The 19,061-nt window shown below is 56.4% G+C and overlaps 2 protein-coding genes across 2 annotated transcripts; both read right to left on the bottom strand.

Annotated features, from left to right (window-relative positions):
* Positions 1-371: 371 nt before the first annotated feature.
* Positions 372-2,779, bottom strand: GDF1 (growth differentiation factor 1). The gene is made up of 2 exons (XM_008500980.2): positions 2,199-2,779; positions 372-1,236 (listed from the first exon to the last, which is right to left on the bottom strand). The coding sequence occupies exons 1-2, from the start codon at positions 2,473-2,475 to the stop codon at positions 401-403; spliced, it is 1,113 nt and encodes a 370-aa protein (XP_008499202.2). The 5' UTR covers positions 2,476-2,779; the 3' UTR covers positions 372-400.
* A 1,168-nt stretch (positions 2,780-3,947) lies between these two features.
* On the bottom strand, positions 3,948-18,946 carry CERS1 (ceramide synthase 1). The gene is made up of 7 exons (XM_008500979.2): positions 18,678-18,946; positions 9,665-9,824; positions 8,994-9,174; positions 8,158-8,319; positions 6,646-6,793; positions 5,520-5,671; positions 3,948-4,693 (listed from the first exon to the last, which is right to left on the bottom strand). Exons 1-7 carry the CDS (start codon positions 18,897-18,899, stop codon positions 4,651-4,653), a joined length of 1,068 nt encoding a protein of 355 aa, XP_008499201.2. The 5' UTR covers positions 18,900-18,946; the 3' UTR covers positions 3,948-4,650.
* Between the last annotated feature and the right edge of the window lie 115 nt (positions 18,947-19,061).

The raw sequence follows: 19,061 nt of genomic DNA, 5'->3' as shown, positions 1-19,061 counted from the left end.
CCCTCGGGGCTGGAATTCCCAACCTCCATCCCCCCTGGAGCAGCAGGGACACCCAGTAGCAGCTTCCTCATCACCCACCTGAGCAGCATTTCACACACACTAATTAATAATAATAATTGTTTAAAATAGTAATTTCTACACTCATGAAGCTGCAGCTTTTTGCCAAAAACCCTCCTGACCCCCCCAGCAGCTCAGGGCTGGGATTCCCAACCTCCATCCCTCATGGAGAGCAGCAGGGACACCCAGCAGCAGCTTCCTCATCACCCACCTGGGACCTTCACAACTCCCCCCCCTGGGTGCCCCATTCCCTGGAGAGGGTGCAGCCCCGGGGGGGGGGGGGGGGTTCCCTAAAGACAGCAGAGAGGGGGGGATTGAACACACTGGGGTTTTATTCCATCCATCACCTGCAGCCACACTCATCCACCACCATGTCCTCGTAGTGCCTCAGCACCACGTTGTCACTGTTGTCATAGTAGAGGATGGAGATAGGGGAGAGCCTGACGGGGACACAGCAGGGCTGGGGGGTCCCCTGGGGGTCCAGGGAATGCACCATGGTCTGGAGGATGGCGTGGTTGGTGCTGTTGAGCTCGGCAGTCAGGGGGAAGGGGCATTCCCCCAGGCAGTAGTTGGCCAGGTAGCCCTGGGGGGCAATGATCCAGTTTTCCCAGCCCACCTCCCTGAAGCTGATGTAAAGGCGCCGGGGTCTGCAGAGGTTGCTGGGGGTGAGGGGAAGGTGCTGGCTGCTCCTCCTCCTCCTCCTCTTCTTCCTCCTCCTCCTGGAAGCTTTGCACTGCTGCTGGCTGAGGCTCACCACCCAGAGGGAGGTGTCCAGGAAGGAATCGATGCTGGTGCAGAGGTTCTGCAGCTCCTCCCTGCCCGGGCTTGAGGTTCTGGTGCTGATGGAGATCTCCAGGATCAGCCCCAGGTTCCTGCTCTGGCTCCTCCAGTCCTTCCCCAGGTTGAAGAGGAGAGATTTGTGCAGCTGGGCAAAGGATTGCTCCAGCAGGAGCTTTCTTCTGGGCTGGGGCATCTCCTGCAGGGACATCTGGGAGCTTTGGTAGAGCCTCAGCTCAAAAACCTGCCCCTGGCTGGAGGGTTGGTAGGAGTTGTGGCTGAATTGGATCTCCAGCTGAGCCATGGTCAAACGCTCGCCCTCCTCCAGCACCGAGAGGTTAAAGGACAAAAACTTCTGCAGACACAGCAGCCTCTGGGGCTGCTCCTTGTGGAGGAAGTGGCCTGACAAAGAAGGAGAAAATAGAGGAGGAGGAGGTGGTGGTGGTTGGACCTCATCAGGCTGAGCAGGATCAGCTCCCACTGCTCCAAGTCGAAGCTCTTGGCTGCCCAGCAAGGGGAAGATGGAGCTGGCAGAGCCCACAGCTCTTGGGCTGAGGTGACACCAGGCTGGGGGTGACCTTCAGCAAGGGCTGGGGGTGGAAATCCCAGCCTGGGGCTCAAGGATGCTGCAGCCACTCCCAGCATCTCCTCCAGATGCTCCTGAAACATCCTGGCCTGGGGTTTTATCCCAGCTGTAAATCTCTCCCCCCAGCCCAGGGGGTGCCAGATGTTTGGGATGGAGGGGAAAGGAAGGGAAATAAATAGCAGCAAACTCAAAGGGCTGGGAAAGTTGCCTGCTTTAAGCCAGCCCTGGGTTTCCACTGGAAAGCTGGAACCACAAGAGAAGTGAGCTCCATGGTGCCTCAAGACCCAGGGGGCACCGAGCAGAGAGGTCCCATGGAACAGAAGGGCTCAGAAGTGCTGCAGGGTCAGCTGGAGGTGTGAGGACAAGAAGGAGAAGGGGGGGGGGACACAGCCAAATGCTCCAGCATCCTCTCCCTGCCCAACCCTGGGTGCTGCTCACCCACTGCCACGGTGTTACTGGAGGGGTCACCTCCACCCCCATGAGCCCAAGGGCTCAGGTCCAGCCACCTGGGGTCAAACACAACACCTCTGGTGGCTTTGGGTGGCTCCAGGACTGAGCCTTAGCCAGCTCCCCACCCACTGCCTTCTCTCCTGACTGTCAAGAATCCTCCAAAGCATCCAGAGGGTCCACAGCAGTGATTTCTCCTGGACAAGGATTCTGGGCACTTCCCCCACCTCCACCCAGGAGACAGAAAAGGGAAGGAGTGGGATAAAATCCCTCACCCCAGAGAGCAGAGGAGCTGCCAAAGGGCAGGACCCAACCCCCAACATTTCTGTACCTTGGTCAGCGAGGACACGGATGATGTTCCCAGGGACATTAAATTCCTCCACCCTACAGGCATCCACCAGGTCTCTGGTTGCAGAAGGCAGCATCTTTCTCTTCTGGAAGATCCTCCAGAGCACAGAGGGCACAGGGATGGGGGTTTTCGGGCTGGGTTTGGCACTCAAACCCAAAGCTTTCAACAGGAAACTTTCCTGCAGATTTAACTCCATACCCAGGCCCAGGGTGAGGAGAGCCCAGGCCAGGCTGGCTCTGAGGCTGGGGAGCAGCCACATTGCTCCACAACCCTTCCAAAGGACAAAGAGCAGCTGGGCTGAGGACCTGAAGAGGGGCCAGGGGGTGTTGATTGCCTGATTGGAGCCTTTGATCTGGTTCCTGCTCAATTAGCTCAGAGGGATTCCCAGGATTGGGCAGAGGGTGTGAGTGGCCTCTCCAGGCTCCCTGGGACCTGTTAACCCTTTGAGGTGCCAGGAGGCCTCTTCCCCCCTCCTGCAGAGCTCCTGCCAGCTCTCCAACATCTCCACACCATCCAGGGCCAGCAACAAAGTCCTTGGTGGCAGCCAAGGGTTCTCATGTGCATCTTCCCCACACAAAACCATCAGCAAGTCAAGCCCTGCTCCCATCCCCTGCTCCCATCCCACCAAATCCATGGGGACACAGCTCTGGGGCTCCTCTTGCTCCCCCCTCCCCAGTCAGATGTTGGTTTTCTGGTTTTTTGGGTTTTTTTCTCCAATCACAGCATCCAACACCTCTCCCATCAGCTTCCAGCACACCTCAGCTTCAACCCCTCACTTCATTCCCACAAAACACCCACAGCCCTGGGGTGCAGCACTAAAACCCCATCAGCACCCACCCCCAGCACCCACCCCTTGCCCCAGCCAAGCAGAAGGAGCCCCATGGCCACCACCCCAAATGTTCCACACTCATGGGCATAAACTGATGGATTGATGGGGTTGGAAGTGACCTGGAAGTTCCAACCTTCCTCCCACAAGCCCAGGTTGGTGCAAACCCTGTGCTGGCCAAGGATTCCCCTCCTGAATGTTGAAACCTGGACAAACTGATGGATAAAATTCAGTTTACCCCCAACCTGTGCTGCCTGGGTACCACCCTGACCCCAACTCTGCAGTCACCAAGAAGCAAGAGGCCCAGGATGCTGGTTCCCTCCATCTCCTGCCTCCAAATCCCACTTGAAAGCCATGGAAGTGGTTTGAAAGCCATGGAAGTGGTTTGAAAGCCAAGGAAGTGGTTTGAAAGCCAAGTCAAACATTGAGCTGCTCCCTTTTAAAACCCTCTGGAGATGCTGAGTGCACTGGATCACCATGGATCATCATTTCCCAAGTCCCATTTTGCTTTCTCCCTGCCAGGGACCTTTCCCTGGGGCTCCCACGTGAGCCTGGAGTGGGCTCAATACAGAGCAAAGAAGCAAAACCCCACCATGAACCCCCCCTAATCTTGGAATGGATGTCCCTGGAATTAATCCTCTTGTCCCTGGCTGGGAGGACACAGGAATTGGGGGGGTCCTGGACCCACCAGAGGGACAATCTTGGTCTGAGGGGGTGTAAAATCCCCAGGGATTCCCCAGCCCAGCCCAGGGACCCTGCAAGGCTCGAGGTTGCTTGGAAAACCAACAGAGGGAGCAGAAACTTTGTTCTTTCCTTGAGCAAGATTGTTGGGGGAGAGGCCAAAGACCCCTCAGGAAGGGACCCTGCAGGACTGGACCTGGTTTGTTGGTTTTTGTTTTGTTTTGTTTTTTTTAAGCAATGATCAGATTTACATTGGCTTTTGGACACAAATGACATCTCCTGGCCCTCCCCTGGCAGGACAGGGAGCTGGAATCATCCTCCAGGGTTGGGTTTCCAGGCTGCCCTGTTCCCAGGAATTGTGCTGTGCTCCCAGGAACAGGGGGGCAGCTCTGGGGAGGGGGCTCAGAGGGGACAGCATCACCTCCTGAGCCTCTGCTCAGCTCAACAAGAGCTGGAATTGGGCTCCCCTTGCCTGGGCCAGTGATGCCAGTGCAGGAGAGGACATTTCCCTCCCCTCCCCAGTTTGATGCTGGGTCAGAGCCCCTTCAGGGCTGCTGGGAGGGTCCAAGAGATGGGAAATCACAAAGGGACAGAGAACACCAAGGGATGGAGGGACAGGAGGAACACCAGGGGACCTAAAGCCAGCTCCAAATCCTACCTGGACCAGCAAAACCACCAACTTCCCAACTGAACCAGCATGGACTGGCTACAGAAAGCACCTCAGCATCAGGCTGGGCAGAGGAAAACCCCCCAGGAGGGCCCCATCCTGTCAGTGGCATCACTTCCCCAGCTCCAGGCAGGGGATGAAGGGGTTCTCAGGGATCAAGTTCTCTCCTTGTGCCTTTCATCTGCTGGGTTTGAGCATCAGGTCCTGGGTCAGTCCCCAGATCCAGCCAGGCCACCCAGGCTGCTGCAGCCACACTGTCCTCACAACCTCTTGTCCTTGACAAGTCCATTCTTCAGGTGCAGCCTGGCAAAGAAAAAAAAAAGGGACACTGTGAGCCTTGGTTTCTCCACATTGCTGCTCCCTCCCTTATTGTCATAAGTGACTCCTGAGATCAGACCCAGCTCAGCCTCACCCAGTTTGCTCCCAGTCACAACCAGAGCTGCCCCATGGGTTCCAGGAACCCCTCACCAAGCTCCATGGACACCCCAAGAAGTGAGAGCAGCCCCCTGGGGATTTTACAACCCCTCAGACCAAGACTGTCCCTCTGGTGGGTCCAGAACCCCCCCAATTCCTGTGTCCTCCCAGCCAGGGACAAGAGGATTAATTCCAGGGACATCCATTCCAAGATTAGGGGGGGTTCATGGTGGGGTTTTCCTTCTTTGCTCTGTATTGAGCCCACTCCAGGCTCACGTGGGAGCCCCAGGGAGAGGTCCCTGGCAGGGAGAAAGCAAAATGGGACTTGGGAAATGATAATCCAGGGTGATCCAGTGCACTCAGGGTGAGCAGGGGATTCACAGGACACAAAGATCAGAGAATCCCAGACTGCTTTGGGTTGGAAAAAACCCCCAAATGCTCCCCCAGTGCCACCCCTGGATGGGCAGGGACCCCTCCCAGCAGCCCAGGGGGGCTCCAAGCTCCATCCACCCTGACCTGAGACACTTCCATCCTATTCCAGTGCCCACGGATGAACCCCAAAAGACACAAACCCCCTTCCTGTCCCCTCCAGCAGTGCCAAGGCACCCTCTGCTCTCCTGTCCCTCAGCCCACTGGTGAACCCTCCCACGGGAGCTCTGTGCCATCCCCTCCCCATAACCCAGAGGTTTTTTTTGTCACCCCCTTGCTCACACACCCTTCTTTCAGAGCAGGGGGCACTTGAAAGGCTTCAGCTTCTTTCTCCTTGCCCAGGGGGGGTTTCCTGCTCTCCTCCACGTCGTACTCACGCACATCATTCACCTCCTGCACCTGCCCCAGCAGCACCTTCCCCACGAAGAGGATGATGTACTGGGGGGGGGGGGGGGGGAGATACAGTCAGACCCAGACCCCAAGTCCTACAGCTCTTCCCCCCACCCCAACAACAACCAACCCACACCAGGACCACCTTTCCCCACTGGCCTCAGCCCCAAAAAGGGCAAGGCAGAGCCCTCAGGGATGGATGAGGTTAAAAAAAAAAACAAACCCTAAAAGCAGGATCAAAAGATAAGTAAAAATCAGGAGCAAAATAAGAAATAAAAAGCAGGACCAATAAATAAATAAATATCAGGACCAATAAATAAATAAAAAGCAGGACCAATAAATAAATAAAAAGCAGGACCAATAAGTAAATAGATATCAGGACTAATAAATAAATAAATAAATAAAAATCAGGACCAATAAATAAATAAAAAGCAGGACCAGTAAATAAATATCAGGACCAATAAATAAAAAACAGGACCAATCAATAAATATCAGGACCAACAAATAAATAAAAAGCAGGACCAATAAATAAATAAATAAATATCAAGACCAATAAATAAATAAAAATTAGGACCAAAAAATAAATAAATATCAGGACCAATAAATAAATAAATAGCAGGACCAATAAATAAATAAATAAAAAGCAGGACCAAAAAAATAAATAAATATCAGGACCAATAAATAAATAAATAAATAAAAAATCAGGACCAAAAAATAAACAAAAATAAACAAAAATCAATAAAAATCAGTCTCAGCCCTGCCTGCTTCCTCCCCCCCTGGGCTGATGAACTCAGCTTGAGCCCTCCCAGTCCCCTCCCTCCCCAGAGCTCCAGGTGATGCCCCAACCTTTCCCCCCAGAGGAATTCCAGGGCCTCAGCTGCTGTTCCCACTCCCTCCTCAGGGATCTCCAGGGTGCCAGACAGGCTGAATTCCAGCAGAGAGGAACCCCCAGGGCACTCCCTGGATTTTCCCTCCTCCTCCTCCCCTCCCGTGGGGGATGCTGAGCCCCCCCCCAGCCTCACCAGGAACCAGTAGATGTTCATCAGGGTGAGGATGAGGAGCAGAGCGTTGAAGAAGAAGTAGAAGGGGATGTTGGGGACCGACTGGAGGCTGGAGTGACAAGTGGTGTAGAGAACCTTGAGGGGGAACCAGTAGAGACGGAACCAGAACCTGCAGGGCAGAGAAAGGGCTCTGAGAGGAGAGGGGCAAGAGCTCTGTGCTGCAGAGATGGGGACAAAGGGACAGATGAGGAGTGACAACCTGACACTGACCCAGCTCTACTCCTCATCATCATTTTTTTATTTTTTTATTCCCTGTCTTGTCCCAGGAGGAATAACAAGGCTGGAAATCTGGGACAGCCCTGAGCTTGCTTTCTTCTAAAAGTGCTTCTGAGTGAGTGGGGGAAGGGATTCTGCCCCTGTGCTCAGCTCTGGTGAGGCCACAGCTTGAGTCCTGTGTCCAGTTCTGGGCCCCTCAGCTCAGGAAGGAGCTTGAGGTGCTGGAGCAGGTCCAGAGAAGAGCAAGGAGGCTGTGAAGGGATCCAGCAGAATTGCTGTGAGGAAGGGCTGAGGGAGCTGGGGGTGTTGAGGCTGGAGAAGAGGAGGCTCAGGGGAGACCTCATCACTCTCTCCAACTCCCTGAAAGGAGGTTGGAGCCAGGGGGGGGTTGGGCTCTTTTCCCAGGCAACTCTCAGCAAGACAAGAGGGCAGGGTCTCAAGTTGTGCCAGGGGAGGTTTAGGTTGGAGATGAGAAAGAATTTCTTTCTGGAGAGGGTGATCAGGCATTGGAATGGGCTGCCCAGGGAAGGAGTGGATTCTCCGTGTCTGGAGATCTTTCCAAAGAGCCTGGATGTGGCACTGAGTGCCATGGGCTGGGAACTGCAGCAGGAGTGGATCAAGGGTTGGACTTGATGATCTCTGAGGTCCCTTCCAACCCAGCCCATCCTGTGATTCTAAATGGCAGCAGCTCCTCCTCCCCTGGGCTCATTTGGCATTCTGTGAGCCACATTTCACAGGCACTTCAGGGGTGACAGACACCGAGGGACTACAGAAGGATTCCGAGCCCAGCATGGGGTCAGGCTCTGCGGGAAGCTCTTCTCCAGAGCTTGCTGAAAGGACTCAGTTCCCAGGAACAAAACCCCGAGGCTCCAGGGGGAATGGAAAAGCTGGGGAGGAAGAGGAAGGGAGGAGGAAGGGAGGAGGAAGGAGGAGGAAGGAGGAGGAAGGAGGAGGAAGGAGGAGGAAGGAGGAGGAGGAAGGAGGAGGAGGAAGGAGGAGGAAGGAGGAGGAGGAAGGAGGAGGAGGAAGGAGGAGGAGGAAGGAGGAGGAGGAAGGAGGAGGAGGAAGGAGGAGGAGGAAGGAGGAGGAGGAAGGAGGAGGAGGAAGGAGGAGGAGGAAGGAGGAGGAGGAAGGAGGAGGAGGAAGGAGGAGGAGGAAGGAGAGGAGGAAGGAGGAGGAGGAAGGAGGAGGAAGGAGGAGGAGGAAGGAGGAGGGAGGAGGAGGAAGGAGGAGGAGGAAGAGGGGGCTGAAGCTCACCAGCTGATGCTGAAGGTGAGGCAGCCAATGTTGGAGATGACATCGTTGAGGCGGTGATAAACTCCCCCCCGGTGCTTGAAGTAAACATTGAGCTTGGTGAATTCCAGCTGCACATCATTGACATCGTGTAGGAAGAGGACAAGGATGCCCACGTTGTGGTACCTGGAGGGAAAAAGGGAGCAGGGAAGAGCTGGATATCACTGACTTTGTGGAAGAAAAGGACAAGGATGCCCATGTTGGGGTAGCTGGATGGAAAAAAGGAGTAGGGAAGAGCTGGACATCACTGACTGCAGGAAGAGGATAAGGATGCCCATGTAGGAAAAAAGGGAGCAGGGAAGAGCTGGGCAGCATTGACTTTATGGAAGAAGAGAAGGATGCCCAGGTAGGGAAAAAGGGAGCTGGGAAGAGCTGGATATCACTGACTTTGCAGGAAGAGGACAAGGATGCCCATGTTGGGGTAGCTGGAGGGAAAAAGGGGAGCAGGGAAGAGCTGGACAGCATTGACTTTATGGAAGAAGAGGAGAAGGATGCCCAGGGAGGGAAAAAGGGAGCTGGGAAGAGCTGGACGTCCCTGACTTTGAAGGAAGAGGAGAAGGATGCCCACGCTGTGATACTTGTAGGAAAAAAGGGAAGCAGGGAAAGAGATGTGCAGGGTGCAGGGTGGATGTCAGCACCCATCACCCCAGGAGCCCACAGACCTTGGGAATCACCCCGGGAAGCAGAGCAAGGAGCCAGGAGCAGGGAGGGGAACCCGGGGAGAGGCTGAGCAGCCTCCTCCTGCCAGCAACCCCCCAGCAGCTGCTCAGGGGGGCAGAGGGAGAGCCCCAGGAGCTCACCTGAAGGCGTAGGAGAGGGCAATGAGGGTCAGGGTCACCACATGGTGCAGCAGCATCACCACCGAGTCCTTGCGCCAGGTGTCCATGTAGGCAGTGGCATAGATGGAGTGGCCATAGAAGCTGCACTGCAGCAGGTAAGCAATGGCAATGTCTGTGGGTACCTCCATGCCCTTCTTCCAGTCTGAGGGGGGGACCAAAAAAAAAAAAAAAAACCACAAAAAACCCACCCAGAGGTGAAGCCAGAACCAAAAGCACAAAGAGCTCCAGTGCTGGGCTCCTCCAGGTCCTGCCCAGAACCTCAGAGAGATGAAAGGTTGGAGGGGGATTTGGGCATCCTGGGTCCCAAACTCTGCCTGTGGCATCCCTTGGGTTGAAGGGAAAAACCTTGGTTTGCTTCTCTCCTGCTTGAATTCCCAATCCTCCAGCTACTCCAACCCATTCCCCCCCCCCCCATGGACACCTCCCAGCCCCTCCCAGCTCCAGCAGCCACTAGGTGACTCTGTCTGTAAGGAAATGAAATAAAAACCCAGCCTGTGCTGCCCCCCCTCTACCCACAGCATCCCAGAAAAGGCATTTAAAGGGTTTGAGCCTTTTGCTCACCAAGTTCCCCTTCCCTTGTTCAACACAGGAACCTGGACACCCCCCACCCCCCCACTCGTGTTCCTCCTTACCATAAAACACAGAGGGGGGGTCGTAGAAGAAGGGGTAATCGGTGAAGAAGAGCAGGTAGAGGCCATAAGACCAGGAGAATGTGTAGAAAAGCAGCTTCCAGGCACTCTCTGGCATCTTGGCAGCATCTTTGGGCTGCAAGTTGCACCATTCCCCAAAGGGCTGCGAGGAGAAGGGAGAAGAAAAAGGGGGGAAAAGGGGGGGGAGGAAAAAAAAGGGGAAAAAAAAGGGGGAAAAGGGGGGAAAAGGGGGGGGACAAAAAGGGGGGGAAAAGGGGGGGAAAAAGGGGGGGGAAAAAGGGGGGGAAAAAGGGGGGGGAAATAAGGGGGGAAAAGGGGGGGAAAGGGGGGATAAAGGGGGGGGAAGGGGGAATAAAGGGGGGGGAAAACGGGGGGGAAAAAGGGGGGGGAAAAAGGGGGGGAAAAAGGGGGGGGAAAAGGGGGGGGAAAAAGGGGGGGGAAAAGGGGGGGGAAAAAGGGGGGGAAAAAGGGGGGGGAAAAAAGGGGGGAAAAAAGGGGGGAAAAGGGGGGAAAAAGGGGGGGAAAAGATGGAAAGGGGGGGGAAAAGGGGGAAGGGGGAAAAGGGGGGAGAAAAGGGGGAAGAAGGGGGAAAGGGGGAAAAAGGGGAGGGGGAAAAAGGGGGGAAAAAGGGGGGGAAAAGGGGGGGAAAAAGGGGGGGAAAAAGGGGGGGAAAAGGGGGGGAAAAGGGGGGGGAAAGGGGGGGGAAAAGGGGGGGGAAAAGGGGGGGGAAAAGGGGGGGGGAAAGGGGGGGGAAGGGGGGGGCAAAGGGGGCGGGCAAAGGGGGCGGGCAAAGGGGGGGAAAGGGGGGGAAAAAGGGGGGGAAAGGGGGGGAAAAGGGGGGGGAAAAGGGGGGGAAAAGGGGGGGAAAAGGGGGGAGAAAAGGGGGGGGAAAAAAGGGGGGGAAAAAGGGGGGGAAAAAGGGGGGGAAAAGGGGGGAAAAAGGGAGGGAAAAAGGGGGGGAAAAAGGGGGAAAAAGGGGGGAAAAGGGGGGGAAAAGGGGGGGAAAAGGGGGGGAAAAGGGGGAAAAGGGGGGGAAAGGGGGGGAAAGGGGGGGGAAAAGGGGGGGAAAAAGGGGGGGAAAAGGGGGAAAGGGGAAAAAAGAGGGAAAGGGGAAAAAAAGGGGAAAAGGGGAAGAGGGGAAGAGGGGAAGAGGGGAAGAGGGGAAGAGGGGAAGAGGGGAAAAGGGGAAAAGGGGGAAAAGGGGAAAGGGGGAAAGGGGAAAAGGGGAAAAGGGGAAAAGGGGAAAAGGGGAAAGAAAAGAGAAAGAGAAAAGGATCATTACAGGGGGGAAAAAAACCCCAAACTTGGGGAGCTCAGGGCAGAGGCATCAAATCTCCAAGAAACTCCAGCACCCAGCCTGCACAGACAGAGCAAACCCAGGGCCCTGTTTTCCTGTCTGCTTTTACAGCTCAAATAATGAGGCAAAAAGCTGAAGCAGGGGAAAAGGCCACGAAAAGGCTGCAGATCCTTCCACTCAGCCACGAGAGCAGAAACTTGGGGAGAAAAAATAAGAGTTTAGGGCAATGCACCCACTGCTCCATCCCCCTGGCTCCAGGGGCTGCTGGCTTGTGCAGAACAGAGCCAAAAACTTCCTAAAATTCAATTCAAGCCCTATCAGCACATGGAAAGCCAGGAGAGGGAGATGTAACCAAGCTGTCCCTGCACACACAGACCCTGCCAGCTCCCTTCCCACTCAGCCAAAGTCCTGCAGCCCCAAACCTCCCCTGAATGAGCAACCAGCACTGGAAGGGACCAAATTTCCAGGGAATGAGTCAGTAAAGGGCTGGGGGGCTGAGTCCTCCTCCTTTCCCACACCTCCCCATCCTCCCTTTCCAGCTGACCAGCACTAAAACGCTGCTGGTTTCTCCCCCCCATCCCAGTCAGGACTGGGAAATGGGAGACAAATCCCCCCCAACTTTGGCCAAGGAGAAGGGAGGGGACCCAGGAGCTCTGCAGGTGGCTGGGTGTTAATCAGAGGGAAACTTTCTAACCCATCCCCAGGACTCCTGGGTTCCCCCCCTGCCTCCTCCAGGCACTGGGGAGGGAGAAAGGGGGAATGAGGCTCAAAGCAAAACCCCAGCAGGGAGCAATTTCAGCTCCCCAGGAGGAGCAGCTGACACTTCCCTTCATCCCAATCCCTGCCAGACAGAGGGATGCTCCCTGCTCAGCTTGCCCAGGATGGTTTTACCCCTCCCTGGCAGCTGAGCCACACCAGGCACCATTCCTGCTTCTCATCACCAGAGTGAGAAAAAAAACCACAACAAAACCCAACCCCCAGCTGCAAAGGAGCAGCCAAGGCCAGGGAGCTGGGGATCAGCATTGCCTGAACCACAGAAAACACCCAAAAAACCCCAAAAAACCACAACCCTGGGTTGAGAGCTCCCCCAGGGAGAGAGCTGATAAGCAAGGGATGAAAACAAAATGCCTGCACAGTAACTGTACCCTGCCCCAGGTCAGCACTTTCTGCAGCCTGCCCTCAGCCCCTGGATGCTCCCAAGGCTAAATTAAGGTTCCAGCTGTCCCCAGGCAGTGGCTCAGTGGCTGTTCTGGCTTTTAGCCCCTCTCAGCCTCAGATTTTTTTTTTCAAAGGATTCCACTCCAAGCATTGTCCCAACCTAAAAGGGGTTTGGGTGCTGAGCTGGGGGTTTCCCAGCACTGCTTTAACCTGGGAGCACCAAACCCCCCCAGAGCTCTGCCAGGATCTCTGAGCATCCTCTAAGGCTCAGCTCTGCCTGCTCCTCCTCAGCCCCACTCAGCTGCCAAGGAGCCACAGCAGGAAAAAAAAAAAAGACAAAAAAAGAGGAGGAAGCTTGAAGGGTGAATAAATAATGCAGAGACAGAAAGTCCCAAGCCCACAAAGCATGAATTATTTGTGTCTCTGGGGACTGGAGCAGCTCAGAGGTGGGGACAGCTCATCACAGTGTCACACAGGGAGGTGGCAGAGCCCCTGCCCTGCTGAATGGTGCTGAGCTCAGCCTCAACCCCCTACAGCAGCAGCAGCCAAGTCCTTTTCCTGCTTCTCAGACCCCCCCCAAGGTCCCTGCCCTGGTGACAAGGCCACGGGGCACTCAGATATTTTATATTTTCTGCAGCCTGGGCAGAGGTGGCAGCAGAGCAGCAAACTGTCCCCATCACCCACCCCCCAGCAGCCTCAGGGCTGTCCCCTGAGCACCCCAAAAAAAGGGGGACTGGCTCTGGAGCACACCCAGGGCAGGACTGGAGGGGAACCAGTGACACCTTGGCAATGTCCCTGGGGAGACACCCCCACCCAGGCCACCAGCAAGAGCCAAGGAGATGCCCAGAGCCCACCCCACGCAGGAATCTGCCCTTTCCCTGAGGGTGGGAGACAGGCGAGGTGGGGGATGTCCTCCTGCTCCCCTGCTGCCGTTCCCATGGCAACGGTGCAGAGATGCCTGTTGCTAGGGGTGACGGGTGCTGCGGCTGGAACAGATCCGGCTGAAAGAGCCCAAGGCTCTTGGCAAGTGATGTCCCAGGGCTTTGCTTCAAGGCAGAGAGGCTCTGGCTCCCCCCTCCCCCTGCCACAAACCCTCAGAGGAACCTTTCTGACCCACTTGGGAAGTGGAAGGGGCTGAGGGCTCCGACTGTTCCAGCCCTGGGAGGAGGGAAATGCCTGAGCTCGGGGGAGTTGGGAAGAGAAATCCAATGGAAACTGTCCCTGCCCACAGCTGAAGTGTCAGGAAAAAAAAAAGAATAAATCCCCCTAGCAAAAAGCAGACACATTCTCTCTGCCTTTTCACAGCCTCCAGTGCCAGAGGAGCTGCTGGGTGCCCTTAAAGCTCCAAGCCAGCAGGACACGGGTGCTCCCAGCAGCCTGGTGGGGATGGGTGATGAATGGAGGGTTGTTCCAGAGCAATTGTATCCCCCACAGCACCCCCAGCACCTCTGCCACCCCCCCCTCCTCCCCAGCCTGGAGCTGAGGGCTCAGCCCTGTGGCTGCCTCCTGGGCACAAGGAGTTCCCAGAGGAACACAAAGCCCTGGCTGGCACGGAGCAGGCTCAGCCCAGGGAGCTGGCAGCTTGGCACCCAGCAGCTTTTACTCCCTGCAGATGACAATGAGGAGAGGGCAGAGCTCTGAGCACAACCAGCAGCTCCTTCCCCCTTCCCTGGAGCTGCCACTGCTGCCTGGGGAGCATCCTCTGAGGGCTCTGGTCCTGCTTTTTCACCCCAAGGGACCCAGCCCAGGAGCAGCTGCCACCCCCCTGCAGAAGGACAGACCCAGTGCAGGGTCACTCCTTGCTAAACCCCAAGAAATGAGACCCCAGGAGCCCGAGGACCCAAAGGCAAGGGCTGTCACCCCGTGAGGAAAAGGGAATGAAGAGCTCCAGCCCTCCTTGTTCATCCCCCCAGCAGGCAGTGGGATGCTCAGTGCCTCAGTTTCTCTGCCCACACAGCTGCTGGGACACTGGGAAGCTGTGTTAGGCTCTGGCCAACACTTTCCAGATTAAAAAAAAAAAACACACAGAGAAAAAGGTCCTACAACAAGAGTGACAAACAAACATATTATTTCTCTGCAAGCAGCAAAAAAAGCTTTGCTCACTCCTGGGAGAGCAAAGCAACAGAAGAGACTTGGAAGAGGAGGCAGAGGGGGCTGAGAAACCTCCCAGGGCCTGGGTGCTGAGGAGCAGCCCCTGCTCCCAGGCACAGCTCAGCCTCCTCCTCCTCCTCCTCCAACTTGCAGAAAAGGCACAATTGTTGTGGCTTCCCCCCAGCCCTCAGATTCCAGGGATTGGGAGGAATTAGGGGAATGGCAGAGCCTTCATCCATCCCAGGCTCCATCGGGGTCCTCTGCTCTCTGCAGGGATCATGGGGGGAAGCTGGGGCTGTGAGAATTCCCCCCCTTCCAGTCACACGTTGAGTGCTGGGCTTGGGAAAGAAAAAAAAAAAAGTCTTGGCACTATCATAGAGAAAAATGGCATGAATCACCAGAAAAAAAAAGGGAGAGGAGGAACCTTGCTTGTCACATCCTCCCTGGGGCTATCCTGTATCCCTCACCTAGAAACCTGGCTTCCCAGAACACATTTTCCCAATTTCCACAAGACTTTTCCTTGCAGAGGACACTGCAAGGAAATTCTGAGAGCCAAAAAGGGCCAAAAAGGGGAAATATTTACCCCCTGCAGAGAAAAGGAGAGAGGTGGCACCTGGGCACCATCACCCAGGGGCAGCTTTGGGTGCTGCTCCCTTAGGGACTTAAACTTTGCTGCTTTGGGGAACTTCATTGCCCAGCAGCAAAGATGGCTCAGGGGGGTTTAGGGCTCTTCTGGATTATCTCCAGGTGTAATCTCTGGATTATCTCCCCTGGGTGCTCCTCAGTTTGGATCTCTCCAGGTTGCTTTGATCCATTCAAGTGTTGATCCATTGACTCAGGACCAGCTCAGCAAAGGAGTTTCCAGCTCCCTGGGCTCCAGGAGCTGCTTGGTCCTGTTCCAATGGGCACTGCTGGGCTCAGCTGCCCTCCAGGACGTGTAACTAATGCAGAGATGCTCAGGTTGCTGGTTTTTAATCAAACTCCCCAGAGCCTGACTGCAGCTGCTCCCTGCACAGGGGACACACCAAGGACAGAGCCTGCTGGGGCTCAGCCACAAACTGCAGCAGCAGGAGGAGGAGGAGAGGAGCACAAAGACCCAAGGAGGTTCCATGAGCTGGTGACACTCCAATTGGCTTGGCTTTCAGTCCTGGAGGGGCTCTGCAGCCCCAGGGAGGTCATAAAACCAGATGTGGCCCAAGTAGCATCCAAGTTTGGGCACTCAGGAGTCAGTGGGATGAAGCTGAGCCCTCAAGCTCCCAGAGAGGATGGATCCATCCCTCAGGTCTCTGCAGAAACACCCATGACCTCCATACTTTGGGGTCCTTCCGTCCCCTGTAATCCACATTTTCTCAGTTACACCCAACCAACTCCTTCCCACATTTGCACCAAGCAAGGATCCAGGGAGGAAGAGGCAACGGGCCCAAGATGATCCCTGCTCTAGGGGGTGATGGGGAAAGCACATCCAACCCACAGGCAGCAACCTGGCCATGGGAACAGGGGGAATTCCACCCTCCCAGACCCCAACCAACTCCTTCCCACATTTGCACCAAGCAAGGATCCAGGGAGGAAGAGGCAATGGGCCCAAGATGATCCCTGCTCTATGGGGTGATGGGGAAAGCTCACCCCAGGTTGACAGGCAGCAACCTGGCCATGGGAACAGGGGGAATTCCACCCTCCCAGACCCCAAGCAAACTCCTCCCATCCCAGGGACAACCTTCACAACTTCTTCAACCCAACTGTGAGACCTTTTGTGACAAGGGCAGTGCAGGATAAATGGTGCTGTGGTTCTGGCAGAGAGTCAGGAGCCTCTGCTCTCCATCCCACTGCTAAAAACGAGGCCATAGAGAGGCCAGGAAGAGGCTTTAATGCACTCAGTGCTCTGAGGAGCACTCCTGGCCACAGCTAAGTGAGGTGCATTTCCCTCCCCAGGCCCTTGTGGTGAAGAGTTACTTCCTCTTCAGATGCAGAAAATCACAATTCAAGCAGCAAGAAATATTATTTATAAATAGCAGGCAGCAAAGGAGGCATTCTCTGAACTCTGGGTGGATTCATTTTTATAACTGGAACATGAAGACCTCCAGAACTGGGAAGGATGCTCTGGGAACCCAAGTTTCCTCCCAGGGTCAGACAGGAGCTCTCTTCTTTTTTCTCCCTGGTTTTCCCTCCTGAGGAGCCCCACTCCACCTCTGCCAGGGCAGCACCACGAGATCCAAAGCAATATCCTAAATCCTTGCAGAGCTTTTTGAGAGGAGCCACAACCTCCAGTTTTTTCCATAGCAAGCAGGGAAGAGATCCTTAAAAATATAAAATCCTTAAAAATAGAGAGAGAGAGAGAGAGAGAGAGAGCTGTCTCTGCCTACTGCTACCCTGCCACTTATCCCCCCCAGCAGAAAACTGATGCCATCCCAATTTCCCTCAGCATCTCATCACTTTAACACATGCAGATGGAGCCACGAGAACCTGCTTGGACCAGCCCCCCCCTCACTCTTCTGCAATTACACCCTGACCCATTTCTCAGAGGGAAGGATAACTCAGCACAGGCACAAAATGCCAAGCAGAACCCTCCAAAAAGGCCCTGAGCAGCTCCCATGGCATGAAGAGGGTTTAGTTTTTTTCTCCATGCTCTGATCACTCCTGGTTCTGTCAAGGTGAAGCCTCAGGCAGGGAGAAACTGGAGCACAAAGGGAATTTCCTTGGATTTCTTACACTGGGTTCCCTCCACCAGCCCAGCTCTGAGTCTCCCCAGGAAGAAAGGGGTGCAGGCAAGGAGGAAAAATTGAACCCTGCATTTAAAACAAAACAAAGCCCAAAGCCCAGCCTGTTCTCTTGCCTTGGGGATGACTTGGAGTGGAACCTTGCACAAGGTCAAGCTCAGCCTGGCATTATCAGATAAGCAAAGCCAGCTCTCAACAGGCAGGAAAGGGTCACTTTAAAGGCAAGGGACACCAATCCCTCCCGAGAGCATCATGACCCAGGGGAGGGATGCCGGGGAGCTGCCTCCGAGCTGCGCAGCAGCTCACCCAGGGCCCGGGGCCTGTCCCCTGGAGCCACCCAGAGCCACACACACTCCTGTACCCCCTCTGCTGACACCTCTGCTGACACCTCTGCTTCCCCCCTGCCACAAAACACTGCTTATTTCTCCTGCTCCTGCCTTCCAAACCCAGGGAAACCGCAGAGGAAAGCGCTGAGCATCTCTCTAGGAAAGCAGCGCGGCAGGAACGGCCCCAGCTGGGACGGAGCCATCGGAAAGAGGGGGGGGGGGGAAGCTCCCGTTTCCTTCCGTGGGTTTTGCACCAGGAGAAATTAAACAGAAAGCGGCTTCACCCTCGGGGACACCTTTCTCCCCACGTCCCTTCCAGGGGACAGTCCAGCCGAGGAGGGGACAAAGGCCGGGAAGGCGCTGGGAGGCTGCGCGGGTCGGGTGCGGGCATCCCCGCATCCCTGCGCTGGGAGAAGGAAGGTCGGGCCAGCACTGCAGCACCGCAGCCATCTCCCCCCCCCCCTCCCCGCACCGGGAGGGACAGCAAAACCACGCAAAACCAGGGAGGAGACGTAAAAATGGGGTCCTGTCCCCGTCCCCCCCAACATTCCCAGCTAAAGGAAGAGAGGGATGGGGTGGGGGGGGCAGCGGGATGCTCGGTCCTCCAGGATGCAGCCCCGGGGGAAAGTGAGGAGGAGATTGGGGGGGGTCTTTCATACAGCATCCCCCCCCACCCCCTTAGGGGAAGGGGACGTGATTCCCCCACGCAACGAGACCCCCGAGGGGCCGGGATGTGGCTCAGGAGGAGCTTTCCCATGCGACGGCCCCCCGGGATGGAGGAGAGGACGGAGCCTCCCTGGATGCAAAGGATGGAAGGAGGAATGGAGGATCCCCCTGCCCCCTCCCCTCCCCATCCCCGGTGTTACGGGGCCCCGGGATGCAGCACCGGGTGGCAGAGGATGAGCTGAGGGAACCCCCGGGATGGAGAACAAGACCCCCCCCCTGTGCATGGAGACCCCAGGGATGCAGAACAGGACCCCCTCCCGTGCAAGGACACCCCAGGGATGGAGGACAGGACCCCCCCCCCCCCCTCACCCCGTGCAAGGAGACCCCAGGGATGGAGAACAGGACACTCCTCATACAAGAAGACCCCAGGGATAGAGAACAAGACCCCCCTCATGCAAAGACACTCCAGGAATGCAGAACAGGACCCCCCCCCGTGCATGGAGACCCCAGGGATGGAGAACAGAACCCCCCCTCATGCAAGGAAACCCCAGGGATGGAGGACAGGACCCCCCCGTGCATGGAGACCCCAGGGATGCAGAACAGGACCCCTCCCTGTGCAAGGAGCCTCTAGGATGCAGCCCCCCGATGGCAGAGAGAAGCCCCCCACTCCAACCCCCCCACACTCCCCCCTATCCCCCCGCATCCCGGTGCCCCCCGGTCCCTTTGGGGTTCCCCGAACTGACCCGAAAGAGGTTGCGGGCGGCTGCTCGGCGCAGCAAGGTCCAACCCAGGGCGCAGAACCCGCAGAGCAGAACCTCTCCCCAGCTCAGGTGAGCGTTTTCCGTCCAGGTCCTGCGGGCCAATTCCCACCCGCAATCCCCGCAGCCCCGCACGGCCCCGGCCAAGCTCCCGTAGCCCCTCCGGAGCAGCTGCCCGTACCCGGGCATGGGTTCGGGAGCCTGCATGGCGCTCAGCGCTGCCCGCCCATGGCCCGCCGGGTCCGCGCAGGCTCCGCGCTGGGCGGGACCGGCACCGGGACTCCCCTCCCCGCCGTTACCGGGGCTCTAAGAGCCGCCCCCCATCCCTCCCTTCCCTCCCTTCCCCAGCCCCCGTTGGGCCCCTTCGGG

Source organism: Calypte anna, chromosome 28 (genome assembly GCF_003957555.1).
Source record: "Calypte anna isolate BGI_N300 chromosome 28, bCalAnn1_v1.p, whole genome shotgun sequence".
In the NCBI taxonomy this organism is placed as follows: Eukaryota; Metazoa; Chordata; class Aves; order Apodiformes; family Trochilidae; genus Calypte; species Calypte anna.
This window is presented reverse-complemented; position numbering and strand designations above follow the sequence as displayed.

Coding starts and splice junctions, on each gene's coding strand:
- CERS1 (XM_008500979.2), bottom strand. CDS start 18,899: ATGCAGGCTCCCGAACCCATGCCCGGGTACGGGCAGCTGCTCCGGAGG. Junction 9,825..18,677: donor CCGCCCGCAACCTCTTTCGG/GTCAGTTCGGGG, acceptor TTCTCCTCGCAG/CCCTTTGGGGAATGGTGCAA. Junction 5,672..6,645: donor TGAACATCTACTGGTTCCTG/GTGAGGCTGGGG, acceptor CCCCCCCCCCAG/TACATCATCCTCTTCGTGGG.
- GDF1 (XM_008500980.2), bottom strand. CDS start 2,475: ATGTGGCTGCTCCCCAGCCTCAGAGCCAGCCTGGCCTGGGCTCTCCTC. Junction 1,237..2,198: donor CCGTGTCCTCGCTGACCAAG/GTACAGAAATGT, acceptor CTTCTTTGTCAG/GCCACTTCCTCCACAAGGAG.